The sequence below is a fragment of the Chroicocephalus ridibundus genome, chromosome 8 (genome assembly GCF_963924245.1).
Source record: "Chroicocephalus ridibundus chromosome 8, bChrRid1.1, whole genome shotgun sequence".
In the NCBI taxonomy this organism is placed as follows: Eukaryota; Metazoa; Chordata; class Aves; order Charadriiformes; family Laridae; genus Chroicocephalus; species Chroicocephalus ridibundus.
This window is the reverse complement of record NC_086291.1, coordinates 40,176,269-40,193,370: the sequence shown is the minus strand read 5'-3', so window position 1 is coordinate 40,193,370 and position 17,102 is coordinate 40,176,269. Positions and strand designations below refer to the sequence as shown.

At 55.2% G+C, this 17,102-nt stretch overlaps 2 protein-coding genes across 4 annotated transcripts; one reads left to right on the top strand and one right to left on the bottom strand.

Moving 5' to 3' along the window:
- Positions 1-187: 187 nt before the first annotated feature.
- On the top strand, positions 188-9,375 carry SPSB3 (splA/ryanodine receptor domain and SOCS box containing 3). 3 transcript variants are annotated; one of them, XM_063345000.1, is made up of 7 exons: positions 188-291; positions 2,393-2,541; positions 4,457-4,634; positions 5,387-5,574; positions 7,414-7,516; positions 7,999-8,124; positions 8,361-9,375. In XM_063345000.1, the coding sequence occupies exons 2-7, from the start codon at positions 2,413-2,415 to the stop codon at positions 8,705-8,707; spliced, it is 1,071 nt and encodes a 356-aa protein (XP_063201070.1). In that variant the 5' UTR covers positions 188-291; positions 2,393-2,412; the 3' UTR covers positions 8,708-9,375. The 3 variants fall into 3 exon arrangements, with proteins under 3 accessions (XP_063201070.1, XP_063201069.1, XP_063201071.1); XM_063344999.1 differs by lacking the exon at positions 188-291 and adding an exon at positions 338-437; XM_063345001.1 differs by lacking the exon at positions 188-291 and adding an exon at positions 2,130-2,298.
- A 711-nt stretch (positions 9,376-10,086) lies between these two features.
- LOC134519656 (uncharacterized) lies at positions 10,087-15,389 on the bottom strand (the record flags this gene model as incomplete). The annotated part of the gene is given in 5 exon segments (XM_063344098.1): positions 10,087-11,327; positions 11,428-11,950; positions 13,093-13,282; positions 14,328-14,438; positions 15,235-15,389. Coding segments are annotated over 5 exon segments (1,092 nt in total), but the record flags the coding sequence as incomplete, so codon positions are not given.
- Positions 15,390-17,102: the final 1,713 nt, after the last annotated feature.

Here is a 17,102-nt window from a genome sequence, read left to right as displayed (position 1 = left end):
TCCGCCGGCTTAAAGCCCCGCCCCCGCGGACTGGCAGGCACTGACCCCAATCGCCAGCCGAGCACTCACCGGGATCCCGCCCTCCCAGGCCTCGCAGCCAATCCAGCTCTCTGACTCCCGCGCCGCCAGCCAATGGGCTTGGTGCTTTCCCTCCGAGCCTCTCCCCTGCCCTCCGTAGTGTCAGCCCAATGGCGCGGCTCCCCGGGGATTGACGCACGGCGCAGCCAGTGGCGAAGGGCGTCCCTCAGGCACCCCCTCTTCGTCTGTGAGCGACGGGGCGCTCAGCCAATGGTAGAGGGGTCCGGAGCGGATGTAGCCAATGGGCGTTGGGGAGGGGCGGTGCTGAGAGAGGATTGTTTATGTCCCGGGAGGGGAAAGTAGGTCAGAGCGCGGCGGCGGGGCCGGACCGTGGGGTCGCGCCAGGCCGGGCCGGGCAGGTGTGACGGGGACCGACCGGGAACCGACCGAGGGGCGGGTTGATGGGTGGGTGGGAAGGAGGGAGGGAGGGAGCTGAGGACCGAGGCCTGGGCCCGGCCGTGCCGTGGGGCCCGAGCGCGGCGGTCTGGCCTGGCCCGGCCCGGCCGCGCCTCAGCCTCTGGGCCTGGCTGAGGCCGGGGTGTGTGTATGTGTGTGTGGGCTACGTCTAGGGCCCGGCCCGCCGGCCCCCAGCCCCGTCACGGCCCTGCGGCAGCGCCCTTCGGGCCGATGGGCGGAGGAGCGGGTGGGAGCCGGCTGGCGGGGGGCTGCGGCCGCGGCGAAGGGTGCTGAGCCGCTGTGGGTGCTCGTCCGGGCCGGGAAGGGGGAGCTGCGGCCTGGGTTTAGAGTGCCGGAATCCCCGGTTGGAAGGGAACTCGGGGATCATCTGGTCCAGCCTTTCTTGGATGAAGTGCGCTCAAGCCGAGGTGGCCCAGCACCCTCTCCAGCTATATCTTAACGATGTCCAATGGTAGGGAATCCGTTGCCTCCCTGGGGAGATTATTCCAGTGGCTGATTGATCTCACTGTGAAATGTTTTCTTCTTGTTTGCAACTGGAATCTCCACAGGAGCAACTTGTACCCATTACCCCTCATCTTTTCCACCTTACTCTTGTAAAAAGGGAGTCTCCATCTTTGTAGCTACCCTTTAAATACTGGAATGTGGTGGTAAGGTCTCCCCTAAACTGCCTTTTCTCAAGGCTGAACAAACCTTGAGGTGCTTTCCCAACATGGCAGAGGTGAGACCTCCTGGTCTTGGTGGGTGGGATGCCCAGAGATCTTCAGAGCATCCGTGGTCACCTGCACAACCGGCGGTGGCTCAGCCTGTTCTGCTTTTCCAGGAGCTGCCGGCCCCTCAGGGACTGAGGCGCAGGAGGAGCGGGGACGGGTGCCTTACGGTGGGCACCAGGATGGGGCTGAGCCCCCGCATGTTTTGCAGGATTTGTGTGTGTCAGGGAAGCACCGGAGCGGGTGTGCAGAGCATCTGCCTGCGGCGGGGAGGCTGAGCAGGGGGAGCGGGTTCAAGGGAGGGGAGGGGGGATTACGGCCCTGCAGGTTCCTCTTGGTGGGGAGCTGTTTTTTCTGCAAAGATAAGCTTTGGGAGAAATGAGGCTGTGGGTGTCGAGGTTCACCTGTCGCATGTAATGCTCCTGCGTGGTGGCTGGGAGCTGGCAGGGTCTGTCAGGCTGTACGAAGAAGCCTACGGAAGTCTGTCTCTGAATAACATCCCTGCCCGAGTCGGGAGACAGAAGCAGCTGCTTTGCTTCTCTCTTGAGGCAAGTCGGGACAGGTCCGTGAAAAGGACGGTTTCCCTTCAGCGAGCAGGGAAGTGGTCTCTCCCCCACTCCAAACGCTGAGAGCAAAGTCTTCTCTCGGCGGCAGTTGCTCGGAGGTGAGCAAACAGCCTTCCCCGCACACACAGGCAGCTCAGCCACACAGGGCCGTGGAGGTGGCCAGGACGGTGCAGGTGGCCGAGCAGCGCGGCCAGAGCCCAGGCAGCTGCTGGAGGGTGACCAGGCGTCGGGGGTGTCGTGTTTTGGTGGCTGACAATCCTGACACTCCCCAGGCCAGAGGTCAGAGGCAGATGCTGGATCTGTGCACTGTGGAGGGGGCAGCTGCTGCTGCCGTTGTGTCTTGGGAGTGTTTTTTGGGGCCAGTTTGGCACCTGGGCTTGGAGAGAAGTTGACCCTGCTTGGAGAAAGAAAGAAAATTCTGAAGTTTGCAGAAGCTTGCAATGCAAGAGGAACTTATTTTGTATCATTTTATCCACGTGCAGAACATGGTTCATGCTCATCTGTTCCTTGGGGGGCTGTGGAGACTTGGGGTAGGTTGCTTCAGAGGACAGAGCTCAGTGAGCGGTGGGTGGAAGCGGGACATGGCTGCTGTGTGTAACCTCCTCTCCCTTGCCTCCCCTACAGCTTATCTCTCTCAGAACAGCATGGCGCGACGCACGCGGAGCAGCAGGGCCTGGCACTTCGTCCTGAGTGGGGTGCGGCGCGAGGCAGACACCCGGGCGGTTGCCTTGGCCACTGGTGCGCGTGGCTGGGGCTACGACTCCGATGGGCAGGTAGGGCTGGCTGGCACTCGGGTGGCTCTGAAGTGACACGAGAGGAAAGCTGTCCTCTCCCCTGACAGCGGGCACTTTCTTAAGGTCCGTGTGGCTGAGCAGCTAGTACTTCAGCACGCACAACTGGCCAGCATTTAATAAAATACACAGGCCACGTTAATGAGCTTCGTGCAAGGTCTAACGTGGGGCTCCCGGCACATCTTCCCACAGGAGGGAATGCTAAGCTGCTCGTGGTCTGCTCCCTAGTTGTGCACGGCAGCTCTGTCATTAGCTGAGCCGGGGAGCTGATTGATACTGAGCTAACTACTTTTTTAAGCATAGAGTGTGTGTGTGTCCTATTTAAAGTACATACAATATTTTTTAAATATTCTTTTTCAACTAGTGATCTAAATACGTGTTTAAACCGGATCAGTTCTCCGGTCTGGCTCGCTGTGCCAGCTTCTGGTCTTTGCGCGCCTAGTAGATGGTGTTGGAAGGAGTGGAGCTGCTTCAGTCTGTGAAGTTACAGCCTCAGATATCTTCCAACTCAAATTCTCTCCTCCGTTTCCTGCACGTCACTTCTGAACCCGGCCTGGGCATGCAGGTGTGCTGGAAGACAGGAACGCAGCAGGAAGAGCAGTCAGTAAAACAGTGCGAGGAGTGACTTAGATTCACCTCCACCATCCTTCAGCTCTTTTCTCCAGTTCTTAAGCGTGTGAGTTCAGTTCCCTGTGCAGCAGCAGGGGACACCAGGAAGGGCTCCTGGAGGTTCAGAGCTAGGGTAAAAGCCTTACGAGGCCACTGCCAGAGCACGGTGTCCAAACCCAGGCTGCTGTGCTGCCAGAAAATGAGCCTTTTCTCTGCAGCTAGGGTAACTTTGTGTTTCTACAGTGATGGGAATGGCTGGATTTCTAGATAGCAGGAGTTAGGAAGGGCCAATGAAAGCCAGAAATCAAACTGTTTAATATGCAGGCTGGAGAAGGAGGGGTGGGCAGTGAGTAAGCCCAAGCCATTTCAAATCCCGCTGTCTTACACAGCTACAAGAACATGAATTTAAGGGTTTTAGTCTTTAAATACTGTTTACAAAGTCTGCCGTAGGGGTGAATAACGAGCAGGTACACCTGACCAGTGCGTAAACCCAGAGTAACTCGCTGCAACCTGTGGTAAGAGGCTCCATTAGGTGACACCAAACCTCCCATAACACAGGGATCGAGACGGGGCTTTGACTTAACAGCGTCCAGCGCAGGGACACTTTGGTCTCTTGGCACTGGGGGATCGTAAATCAAGTTTTTGTCTTCCTGCATGAAAGTAAACAAAAGCCTTTTAATCCTTCCGTAGGTTCCCTGTGGGCCTGTGTGCAGCGCTGGCGTGAGGACCTGCAGCCGTACTGCTTAACTGGTTCCCCTTTGTTCTGCCCTCTCCCCTGCCTGGCCTCCTCCTCTCCCTTTTCCTCCTCGGCTTATTTCCCTCCCTCGCTCCTCCATCAGCTCCCAGCCTCTCCAGACCAGTGGTTTGCTGCAGCGTGCCCTGGTTTTGTGATGCCTTGGCTGGGGTCTCCAGTTGGCTGTAACCTGCCCGTTGAAAACTGTAGCTTTAGCCCAGAGTTTGCTTAAAAATACGTGTGTTAAAGACTTAGACTGTCACGCTGCTTGCCTGCTGTGACAGCTCAGTGCCCCATGCTGAGAGGTCTCTGCAGCTCAGAGAGATGCTAGCCAGGTCCCAAAACAAGGTAGTTTGACTGGCACAGCCCCTTGCCTCTCTGCGTGGCAATTTAGGCCATGGTACGATGCAGCTGTGCTGCCACCGGCTCTGTCACAAGCCTGGGGACCTCCCCGCGCAGCTCTGTGGCACGCCAGACCTCGGTGACCTCTGCCGGCCCAGCTCCCTCAGCCTCGGGGCATTCAGTAGTGACCATTCCTCTGCTTTTCCCCGACAGCACAGCGACTCGGATTCGGAGCCGGAGTTTTCCTCCCTCTCGCCTTCCATCCCGAGTGCCATCCCTGTGACCGGAGAGTCCTACTGCAACTGTGAGAACCAGAGCGAAGCGCCCTACTGCTCCAGCCTGCACGCCCTCCACCGCGTCAAGGACTGCCAGTGCGGCGAGGAGGACGAGTGTAAGGAAGGGGGTCCCCAGGGGCCCGCCGTAGTCCTTTGGGGTTTGAAGGGGTGCAGTCCCAGCCTGGTGGCACAGACTGTGCCCCTGCACAGGTCCTTTGCTTTGCGTGGGGGCCCTTATCTCCGTGTGGCGCTCCTTTGTTTACATCTCAAAGCCACGTAGGCTGTAGGAAGATTACAAGCATGTGGCCCCTGTGATGTTTGAAGGGCTGAGTGCTGAACTTGTTAACGCATCAGAGTTCACCTCTGGGGACCCGCTCTCAAATCCGGCTGAGGCCACCAGTGAAACCGGCCCTCGTGGTTACAGCCTCTTGCCGTTGATCCCTGGTAGGGCTGGCAGGCCACCCGGCTGCAGGGTGTGCTCAGAACAGAGCGGGGAGGTAGGCAGAGGGTGGGCTCGGGCTGGCCGAGAAAGCCTGTGGCATAGCGGGGCTCCCCCTTGAGCCTAGGAGAAGGGTAGGAAGAAAGGAGGCTCTTCCTGGTAGCCTTGGGTTAGCCAAAGTGGGAACTGGTTAATGCTGACAGCTTCGAGTTGAGAGCACTGAACCATCCCCAGTGGGACACAGCAGAATAGGTCAGGCCTCAAACAACTCTCTGAGGAGCCCAGCCCTCTTAAACTAACAACAAAAAAAAAAAAAGAAAAAGAAAACTCCGACAGGCCTTCAGAATAAATGTCTGCCTGTCCTTTGGCTTGGGGATGGCTCCCTGAGGGCCTTTGCCCATCCTTGTCCCCTCTCTGCTTCCGAAACAGATTTCGACTGGGTGTGGGACGACCTGAATAAGTCGACGGCCACCCTGCTGACCTGTGACAACCGCAAGGTGAACTTCCACATGGAGTACAGCTGCGGCACCGCCGCCATCCGGGGGAACAAAGAGCTGGCGGACGGGCAGCACTTCTGGGAGATCAAGATGACCTCCCCGGTCTACGGCACAGACATGGTACGTGGGGCAGAGTCGCTTACGGGCAGGCAGAAATGTCCAGTGCTCTTTGAACAGGGACGGGGAGAATGCAGTACAGCCCACTGTAGAAGGTCAGGTTTGAGGCCATCTAAGGAACCCAAAGGTGCATGAGTCCATGGGATGTGGGTCTGACACCCATGCATCCGTGGGTCTGAGGGAACTGGCAGATGAAGTTGCTAAGCCACTATGCATCATATTTGAAAAATTGTGGCAGACTGGTGAAGTTCCCACTGACTGGAAAAGGGGAAACATAACCCCCATTTTTAAACAGGAGAAAAAGGAATACCCGTGGAACTGCAGGCCAGTCAGGCTTACCTCTGTGCCTGGCAAGATCACGGAGCAGATCCTCCTGGAAACTCTGCTAAGACACGTGGAAAATAAGGAGGTGATTGGTGACAGCCAGCGTGGCTTCACTAAGGGCAAATTGTGCCTGACAAATTTGGTGGCCTGCTACAATGGGGTTGCAGCGTTGGTAGATAAGGGAAGAGCAACTGACATCATCTACCTGGACTTGCGCAGACTGTCCCTCATGACATCCTTGTCTCTAAATTGGAGACACACAAATTTGGCAGATGGACCACTCGGCGGATAAGGAATTGGCTGGATGGCTGCGCTCAAATTGTTGCAGTCAACAGCTTGATGTCTGGTTGGTGACCAATGACAAGTGGTGTTCCTCAGGGGTCTGCATTGGAACCAGTATTTAGGTCTTTGCTGGGGACATGGACAGTGGGATTGAGTGCACCCTTGGCAAGTTTGCAGATGACACCAAGCTGAGTTGACACTCTAGAGGAACAGGATGTCATCCAGAGGGACCTGGATAGGATGGAGAGGTGTGCCCATACAAACTTCATGAGGTTCAGCAAGGACAAGTGCAGAGTCCTGCAGGTGGGTCGAGGCAGCCCCTGGTCCCAGCACAGGCTGGAGATGGAGAGCGGCCCTGAAGAGAAGGGCTTGGGAGTATTGGCAGATGAGAAGCTCAACGTTCACCGGCAACGTGAGCCGACAGCCCAGAAACCCCCCCACAGCCTGACCTGCATCCCCAGCAGCGTGGGAGACAGGGCGAGGGCGGGATTCTGCCCCTCTGCTCCACTCTGTGAGACCCCCCTGCAGTGCTGCCTCCAGCTGTGGGGCACCAACAGCAGAAGGACAGGGAGCTGTTGGAGCGGGGCCAGAGGAGGCCCCGGAGATGCTGGGAGGGCTGGAGCCCCTCTGCTGTGAGGACAGGCTGAGAGAGCTGGGGGGGTTCAGCCTGGAGAAGAGAAGGCTCCGGGGAGACCTTGGAGCCCCTTCCAGTCCCTAAAGGGGCTCCAGGAAAGCTGGGGAGGGGCTCTGGATCAGGGAGGGGAGCCATGGGACGAGGGGGAATGGTGTCAAACTGAAGGAGGGGAGATTGAGATTAGGTATTTGGAAGAAATTTTTCATTCTGAGGGTGGTGAGCCCCTGTCCCAGGTTGCCCAGAGAAGCTGTGGCTGCCCCATCCCTGGAGGTGTTCAAGGGCAGGTTGGAGGGGGCTTGGAGCAACGTGGTGTGGTGGGAGGTGTCCCTGCCCAGGGCAGGGGGTGGCACTGGGTGATCTTTAAGGTCCCTTGCAACCCAAACCATTCTGTGATCAAGACAGAAACCTTCTCCAGCAGTTCATCTGGGCCTCCTTACTTTAGGAAGGGAAATTGGAGCCGAGAGCCTTCAACTCCGGCCTGAAATCTTTGACTTTGCTTCACCAAAACCTCAGGGTGTTTTGGACTGTGCCAAGAAAAGGAGGGGAGTCTCAGTTGTGTTTGCTAAGCTTGTGTTCTTTTTCCTCCTCACCTTGCCTCCCAGATGGTGGGAATTGGGACGTCAGATGTGAATCTGGACAAGTACCGCCACACCTTCTGCAGCCTGTTGGGCAAGGACGAAGACAGCTGGGGACTGTCCTACACAGGTAACACAGGCAGGGCAGTGGCAGGATGGCTGGAAGGGCAGCAGCGAGCATAAGCGTTGTCCTAAGGTGTTGAGAATTAAACAGTCTGAAGGGGATGGAGGCCAAAAAGGCCATCAGAGCTGTGAGTCCCTTTGTTAATGACAGCCGGAGCGGCTGCCTGTAGCATGCAGCTCTCGGAGCAGCTCCCCTTGCCTGCCTTTCACAGACCCCTTAGAACCGGTGTGTGACCCTCCAGGGTACCCGGCTGCTGGTTGCACATCACTGACTGGGGGTTTCCATGCCACTGCCTGCGCTCTGGCATTGCAAAACCTCAGCTTTTCCCTTTTCTTTGCCCACTCTGGGGTGGGAGGGCCGGGATCAGGCACCGGAGGGATTTTTTAGGCACCGAGCTGGGCTGTACCAGGGGGAACTCGCAGTGCGGGAGGTGGGATGAATTCATGGAGCACAGGCTTTCTGCTCAATGCTGTTTGTTGTGGTTTAAGGACTACTGCATCACAAGGGAGACAAAACAAACTTCTCTTCGAGGTTTGGCCAAGGCTCCATCATCGGGGTGCATTTGGACACATGGCACGGGACGCTCACGTTCTTCAAGAACCGCAAGTGCATAGGTAAGAGCAAGGGCAGCCACAGGCAGAGGGACTGGGAGGGAGGAGAAAACACTGGCGAAGGAGAAGACCAAGGTGTGAAGCGGGTGGGAGGACGGTTACATTTGTTTTTTAATAGATTGGGATTTCAAGAGGCTGTTTTCCAACAGCTCTGTAGTTAATAGGTTCAGGGTAGCTGGGAGGAGTGAGATCACCTCCTCTAAACTAATGTGAACCCCCGCGATGCTGTCCCCCGGCAGGCGTTGCAGCTACGAAGCTGCAGAACAAGAAGTTCTACCCCATGGTGTGCTCGACGGCGGCCAAGAGCAGCATGAAGGTGATCCGCTCCTGCGCCAGCTGCACATCCCTCCAGTATCTCTGCTGTTACCGCCTGCGCCAGCTCCTGCCCGACTACGTGGACACGCTGGAGGTGCTGCCACTGCCACCGGGACTCAAGCAGGTGCTGCACAACAAACTGGGGTGGGTCTTGAGCATGAACTATAGCACGTCGAAGCCTTCCTCCTCCTCCTCCTCGGGAAGCGACTCAGATAGCTCCTGTGGCTCAGACGCAGAGGCCTGCCAAAGGAAGAGGTGCAGGAGGACATAATGTCTCTGCAGATGAACTGCGGTGAGGGAGTCGGGTGGGGTTTTGTTCCGCCGTCTGCGAGGGCTGGCCAGGCCTGATGCACCTCTCTCTTCACGGGGACTTCCATTTCTACTCGTTTGCAAAGATTTCCCTTAGGCTGTTGGAAATCTTTAGCCTAAACATCTGTCACATGCATTGAAAAGACCTGTCGACTCCAAGAGGTCCCAGCTCTGTGAAACAGGTAAACTGCAGCCACGCATCGGAGCTTCATCTCCTGACTTGCTCCCAAAGCCATCGCCTCATCCTCAAGGACCCCTCTTCTCTGCAGCCTGTCAGCAGAGACAAGATTTAAGGTGGCCTCCGTGGGTTCAAAGCGTACCAGACTCCAGTCACATAATGGACTTGACTCATCGAAAGACAAAATCAAAGAGCAGTCCCCAACTCCTGACTGTTGTGTGTTGGTTTGGTGTCTGCCATGGACTCCTCGCGCCGTGGGGCACGATCGAGCAGCAGCACGCAGGGAGACGGGGTTCCTGGAGATGCATCTGCGTCGCTGCTGTGAAAGAGCAGTTATTTGCACCAGTTGAGCTGCTGGTGATGTTTCTCGAGCCCCCGATGACTTTAGTTGCTTTGCATGTTGGCTCCTGCTGCTTCTCCTGTATCAAAGACTGTATTAAACTGTAATGATGAAAGTAGAAACTGTCTTTCATTCCTTTTACAGCCCCTGAAGGCAGGATTCTGAAGGCGCTTGTCAAAAATGGCCACGCTGGCACAGCTCCCAGCCTGGAGGGCCGTTTTAAAGGCAACATTTGTGTGTCGGATCTGGAGGAGGTAAAGGCGGTAGGGATCACCTCCGCCTCTGCCCTGGGGAGGGTTCTTGTGCTTCCTGCTGAAACACCAGTCTGTCTGGGATGGGTCAGCAGCAGAGCCAGACCTACACCCATGGCTGCGCCTGGGAAGGGAGGCTGCAGGGGTTTATAACGCGTGTCCTTGGGCAGGTTACACTGGGACAAACAGCCCCAGAGCCCATCCCAGTGCCTGAGAATCAGCGCAGCCTCCGTGCCCGGAGCAGCCCCTCGCTCGGACTTCGCGGTCGGGCAGAGGGAAATGCTGGATGAGAGCCCGGGTGAGCGACTAATCCAGCAGGCAGCAGGGCCCCCCTGCTCTTCTGCGTTGGAGCTACCCTCGGATTTTAGACAGGCAAGAGGAGGGGAAAGCGCTTGTTACGGGTTGAGAAACCCAGAACAATTTATTGTCCTTTAGATGATTATTCTCTCACCTGATTGACCCCTCCCCACCAGGAAGGGGAATCGGGGGAAAAAACAAGGAAATCCAAGGGTTGAAATATAAACAGATTTAATAGAATAAGACTAAATAATTAAAAACACTAAAGAGCCAATATAAAATACACAAGGATTACCCTCAGCCCATTCCATCACAGGAAGCTGCGCACTCCCTGCAGGGGACAGCAAATGTGGGACACTGCAAGCGCTGCGGCTTCAGGAGGAAGTGAAGGGCTCAGGGCTCCAGCACTGGGGCAAGGAGTGCTCAGGATGGCAGCCAGCAAGGAAGAGAGAGAGAACTCCTCAGCAAACTTCCTGATTTATATTGACTGTGCTGTTCATGGTATGAAATAGTCCTGTTGGCAGCTCGGGTCGAGAGCCTGGGTCTTGCTCCTCCTCATCCCTGCACCTGGCGAGGCTTGAAAACAGAGACCTTGAAACCCGCACCCCAGAGCTGCCTATAAAGTAAATATTTTCACAAATTCAGATACTAGGGTTTTATAAAAATGCAGTTTTCCCATGCATTAGAAATCAGTCCTGTGTCGCTCAACCCAGGACAGCGCTTTAGCTGCTCCCCATAGATGAGGACAAGCTGCCTTTTCCCCTGCTCCTCTTACAGACCTGCAAAGGCTCCGGTAGAGCTTTTTGCACCACATGCATTTATTCCCTGCTGAGCCCCACAACTCCCTGCCTTTCCTTCCCCCACAACGGATCTTTCAGCCAAGATGGCTCTTGCTTCTCTGGTGACAGGCTTTGAATGAGAACCTTGATCAACCAGGATGGGCTCACTCTCGATCCATCCGTATTGGTGCTGCAGCCAGAAAAACCAGCCTTTGCTGGATTGCTCCTCCCCAGGAATTAACTGAAGCATCAGCAGCTGGAGGCAGAAGAGCCCCTGGCAAAGGAGGGACTTTGTTCGGAGGGTGAGCTCCCACTTCCACAGCACCGGGGGGGCGTTGCTTGGAGCCAGCGAGCTGCGGTTGACAGGAGGAAGTTCGGGGGTTTCTGTGTCACTGTGGAAGGCCCCAGTTAGCAATACCAAACCCGCAGGCACTGGGAAGTCCCTGACCCCTGCGGTCCTTCCTGCGGCTATTCCTGAGTAAAAGACCACAATGTTTGCTTTGGGAAAAGAGAAGCCCATCCTAACCCGCCATTTCACATGGAGTTTTCTGGAGCTCATCTGGGGTTTCCTCCTGTTGGGAGTTCAGCCAACGAACGCGCCCCTCCCCTGTCCTGAGCTCCGGGTTACCCCAGGGATGTGGTTCCTCCCTGGCCACCAGCTGGTTCCGACGGCTGGTCAGTGTTTTCTGAAGTAACTCCAGCAGGAGCCAGCTGCCTGAGAAAGCCACCAGCAGGACCTAGAGTAAGAGGTCCAGTCTCACCAAAGAGCCAGTGGGGAGCAGAACGTTAAAAGTCAGGACATGCTGCAGAAAATACATGGCTCACTTGAAAACTCACCTGAAAGGCAGCGCAGGCCAGACTTACGGAGGAGCTGATCCTGCGCTGCTCGGGGACAGCTCACTAACACTGTCACATCCAGCCCCTCTTCCAGCCATTCCCCAGCTCTCTTAGGAGACAGCCAGCTTTCCAGCCAGGGGGACAGAAAGCTGGGGCAGCTGAAAAAGGAAAGGGAAGCCAAGAGGCCGAAGAAAGCATCTGTAACAAGACATTTATTGATGTGCAGGTTTCTGTTCTGCAATGGAATCAGCTGCTTCCCCTGGCCGGGCTCCCAGCAGCGCTGGCCGTGCCAGCAGCAGCTCCCATTGCCCGGTCTTGGCAGATAAAAGGAGGTGGCTGACGGGCACGGCCCACGGTCCCTCTGTGTGCCCAGGTCCAGGACAAGGTCAGGGGCAGTGGATACCATGAAGAGGTAGATGCAGCGGGGTAAGTGTGGCCCAACTTTCCTGCTGACGTCTGATTTCACTGGGATGTCGCTCATCAGGAGACATTTTTCATCTTCTGTGCTGCAGTTTTCGTAGGCCTTTGAGCACGCAAGAGAAGGAAGCACGCAGTTAGCACAGATGCTCTAAGAGGAGACTCCAGTCTCCCCTGCAAGGCTCAACCCCATCGTTACAGTGAGGATCCGTGACTGAGCCTTCATCCAAACGTACCAGGATCAGGGGATAAAACCCAGAAGAAACAAGATCTACCACTTGCAAACCAGACCTCACACACACTCAGAATTGTGCGTTGCCCCTCCAGCGTACAAGGAGAGAACAGTAAAGCCACTTCTTCTGAAGCATCTGTGCTAGGGACAGAGATCAAAGCTCCAGAGAGCAGAGTACTGATTACATGACACTCTTTCTAAAAAGTTCTGTCACAGTTCCTGATCTAATGGAAAGAGTTTATGTGATTCACGCTCACAAAAACAAGCACTTGCTGATAAAAAAGTGTCTTCATGAATTGGGTAAGCTGCTGTCAGAGGGTTAGACAGCATATTTGTCTAATCCGGCTCCCCCGCCACCTCGCTGAGCCAGTTTAGCTCACAAACCAGCAGAAAGCTAAGGGGAGGAGGGAGAGGGAGCGGTTAGTGAGCTGAATCGGCTCCCTGAAGGGGCAGACAACAGAAGAGCAAGGAAAGAGCGGGGTATGCCGCTGGTGTCAGCAAGCGGTAAGACAGCTGAGGAAATCCCTCACAGGCTGTAGGGATGACACGGATTTTCTGCTCGAGGGTGATGTAGAGCTGCCGGCCGGTAGCAGCAGCCACCTGCGACATCACCCATTTCCAATAAAAACAAGCAAAGCTGACAGACGGACCACGTTGGACACTGGCAATGGGATGCCTCCAACAAACCCTCAGCTGTGCTGGCTGGGGTGGGCAACCAAACATATGGCCAAGCAAAAATGCAAAGACGCTTTGAGGGGGTGCTGTGAGGTGAGACCAAGGCCAGGAGAGGTCTGGAAGGGCCAACAGGAAGGGTAAGAAGCTACTGCTCAAACAAAGCTATGGTTCAAGTCACACACCCATCTGGAGACAAGCCTTGCCTTTCTGGAGAGCTGATTTCACACTCGGGGCTTGTTTGCTGCATCAACAAAGATCTTTATGCGAGGAAGCACGTGGCACCCCTCCCTGCCTTCATCCTCCAGGCTTTTCACAGGACATGGAGGGGTTTGAGCGCTTACCTGTAGCAGGAGGCTTGGGGAGGGATATGCTTCTGCTACAGCTGCTGCTGTCACAGGGCTGACTCTGTTGAACCGCTGGAGTTGTCTCTTCCACACCTGCTGGAGTCCTGTGCTGTCCTTCTCCACTCACACCCCGCTGGCCCAGGCCCCGGCAGTGCAAAAAGGCACCTCCTGCGACCCCAGCTGCCTCCTGCAGAAAGACAGACTGCTGAGAGCCAGACCTGGGGCCGGTGCGTGCACTGAGCACAGGCCTGCAGACCCCAGATGCTGCAGCCTTCCCAAAGCGTTCCTTCTAAAACCTTTTTCTGCCCAGGCCTAATATTTTTCCCCCACCCTCATAATTTTCTTTCCTTCCCTGGAAAGCTCTGGAACATCTTGGTGAAAAGATTTTCCTAAGGCTATCATTTTTGCTTCTTTCCTAGTGCGGAATGAGTACTACATTCACCATGAGAACAGAGGATTTTCATCAGCAAAGGGACTGAAAATGATCTTGAGGCATATCTAGTCCAGGCTCTTACACTGACGGCATCACAGACAGGCTGGTAGCCACAGACAGATAGAATCACAGAATGGTTTGGGCTGAAAGAGACCTTAAGGCCATCCAGTGCCACCCCCTGCCCTGGGCAGGGACACCTCCCACCAGCCCAGGTTGCTCCAAGCCCCCTCCAACCTGCCCTTGAACACCTCCAGGGATGGGGCAGCCACAGCTTCTCTGGGCAACCTGGGACAGGGGCTCACCACCCTCAGAATGAAAAATTTCTTCCAAATACCTAATCTCAATCTCCCCTCCTTCAGTTTGACACCATTCCCCCTCGTCCCATGGCTCCCCTCCCTGATCCAGAGTCCCTCCCCAGCTTTCCTGGAGCCCCTTTAGGGACTGGAAGGGGCTCCAAGGTCTCCCTGGAGCCTTCTCTTCTCCAGGCTGATTCCCCCCAGCTCTCTCAGCCTGTCCTCACAGCAGAGGGGCTCCAGCCCTCCCAGCATCTCCGGGGCCTCCTCTGGCCCCGCTCCAACAGCTCCGTGTCCTTCTGCTGTTGGTGCCCCACAGCTGGAGGCAGCACTGCAGGGGGGTGTCACAGAGCGGAGCAGAGGGGCAGAATCCCGCCCTCGCCCTGCTGCCCACGCTGCTGGGGATGCAGCCCAGAATCCTGTTCCCAGCACTTTCCTGTAAGTTCCACTGAGGTTTCTCAAAGCTCTGGGCTTGGGAGGTGACCAAGTCCAGTGACACAACTCACTTGTACGGGTGTTTTGCTATTGTCTTCCTCAGTGCAGAGACATACTGGACAAATTCCTGCCACGTGTCTAGAAACAGCACTTTGATGTTACCCCACCAGCACCACCAGCGCCTGGAGGAGAAGCGACAGAGGTGAAACATGCAACTCGCCGACCAATGGGACAAAGACAGGCTCGGGTGGGCCAGCCGTGAGCCTGAGGCCTTCACCCTCCTCAACCCTCAGCCAGGAGCGCTGGTGTCAGCCCTGGCCACCAAAGGCACCCAGTGAGAGGAGCAAGGAAAGTATATGGGTAGGACACTTCCCTTGGCAGGATGAAGCTGGGCTGGGGGTGGAAGGGGAGGGAGGCTGGGCTGCATTAGCTCTGTTTACATGGGGCCACAGTAAAGCCTGCTCATCCTTCTTAGCTCCCAGTAAGCCAGCGAGTCATAACCCCCTTTGGGGCATGCTCAGGCAGGGCAGGAATTTAGTTCAAGGGATATCAAGCAAGGGTTTAAACGGTATTTGACCTAGTTTGTGACTGCTGTGGCACCAAAAGGAACATTGCTGCTCTGCTGTGGGACACAGTCTCTGCAAGGCAGAGACCCGAGAGAGAATCAAATGCTCCTTTCACAGCTAAGTGGGCAGTTCTTGGTGGGGCTGGGGAGGGGAGGCTGGATCAGATCTTAAGCCTTGAAGCAAGGTCTTAAGAACAAGAGGGTCCAAACCATGCCTTGAAGTCTGCAGTCCCTCTTCAATTCCATTGCCAGCCATGGAGAAGGAGGAGGCATGAGGATGCAGCCTGATCCGAGCCAGCCACCGCCTCCCCTGGCAAAGCATTCCTTACACACAAGAGCTCACCAGTGGGAGGCTTTTCCGCACAGCTCAACCCTAAGGAATATAAAACTTGAAAGAGAGTAAGAAGTTTTACCTCCAGTAATCTCCTCCTGAGTCACAGCCAGCTCTGGGCCAGGCTGGGAGCTGGGACGTCACCTTCCAGGGCTCAGTGCCTGCTGCCTGCCTGCTTGCCTGGCAGAGTGACTCTGTTGTAGAGCACTTGGCATAGGTCTTGCTCTGAGGCCTGTATCACCTGCATTAGGGAAAAGAGGCGCTTAAGAAAATCTTCTGGCTCTACCAACACCTCTTTCTCCTCTTCAGTCTTCGCCTTGGGGCCATCCTAAAGAAGACGAAATCATTCCCAACAGAAGCAGGGGTCCAGCATGAAAGCAGACAGCAAGTCTCCACCTGTGCAGGGCCCACACTGTAAGAGGCACTAACACTCGCAAGGCTACGTCAATACTACACTGGTGAAAGACGACGGCTGAACTGAAAGGTAAAAATCCTCCCCCAAAAAGCAGATCACTGAAGGTGCAAAAGGTACGGAAGGCAGTGACAACTGCAGAAGTTGCTAACTATGATGAAAGGACACAAAATGGCTTTGCATTGCACACTGTTAGATGACCACGTTATCTGCACCTACGTTATCTGTAGTCTATTATATGACCACAGTATCTGCAATGTTTTGTCCAGCAACAGCAGAAACAGAGTTCTGCCTCCGCCTGAAATTCCTGTAGTGGGGCTGAGTGGGGGTGAGCACGAGAACAGCCTTCACTGCCACGTGGATATCGTTTTACACAGAAGCTGCCGAAACCAAACTGAAACGGGAACTGTGTTTGGTGCCAGAAGGTACATGCCCTTTCAGGTTCCCAGTAAGGGGGCTCAAGAAGCAACCACTGAGCTTCCCAAACGAGGGGCCCTGCAGCAAATTTGCCCAGCCTCTCCCAGACGTGCAGCTGTTGCCTGTGGCTGGAAATGCTGCTACGTACCCAAGCAAAACCTCTGCATCAGTGACTTGTGGTCTCATTCTGGCTTACTGCAGGCTCCTTGGGCTCACCCTAGATGCACACCTGCCTAAAACAATGAGATGTAGATGTTTAAAAGACATTGGATTTGGAATAATCTGGGTGAGAGCTAACTGGTCACCAGTAACCAGCGTTTCTGAGGCTGATGCCCAGCCTGGAGAGGCAGGTCAAAGCTTTCTCCCCACAGCACACCAGTTGCTGGTTACCACGTACAGAGAAGATGAGAAGGACTCACTGGAGTGGATGGAGCGTTTGGCATGTTTCTCCTCCAGGTTATGCTGCAGGGAATTGCCTGAGGCTCAAAAGAGTATTTACAGTCCAAGGAACTTAGAATGTTCACCCAAGCGTCTGAGCCAGGATCTTTGAGGAGGCCTGTGGAGAAGGACAGAAAAATCCTGACATAAGAAAAAGAGGTATTTTATCAGCATTAATAAACAACAACAAAAATGCAAGTGGAAAATGAGGAATTCTGCAAGCGTGGGAAGTCTGGTTGCCTACAGCGTATGCACTTGCTGGCTGGATTGCTCAGTTATTGACTTCATCGTTGACCACCTCTGCAGGCACCTCTAAAATTGTCCTTTGTCACTCCAGCCAAGTACCTGGACAGTGATGGGCGGTTTGCCACAATGACTGTAAAAACCAGCTCACACATTCTAGGTCACTAAGGGAAACTTTCAAAGCCTTCTCTTCTGTTCCCTCAAGATCTAATTTTACAAAATTTGTAGAGACTTAATTATTTTTGAAATCTATCTCTCTCTGTGAAAGAAGACTGTGCACGCTGCTACTCCAGCAGCCAGGCTGGCCACCCCCGTGGACATCACCGGGGAGCCCACAGAGAACAGGCTCTTTATCACTGGTTCTGCAAGCGCTGTCAATTGTAGCTACCGTGAGTTGACACCATCCGTCAGGCACCTTCCTCACCTCCTCAAACCAGGCG

Bases quoted from the DNA above. Each gene is read 5' to 3' on its own strand.
- SPSB3 (XM_063345000.1), top strand. From the start codon at position 2,413: ATGGCGCGACGCACGCGGAGCAGCAGGGCCTGGCACTTCGTCCTGAGT. The intron at 4,635-5,386 runs GTAAGGAAGGGG...CTTCCGAAACAG, and splicing joins GTGCGGCGAGGAGGACGAGT to ATTTCGACTGGGTGTGGGAC. The intron at 5,575-7,413 runs GTACGTGGGGCA...CTTGCCTCCCAG, and splicing joins CGGTCTACGGCACAGACATG to ATGGTGGGAATTGGGACGTC.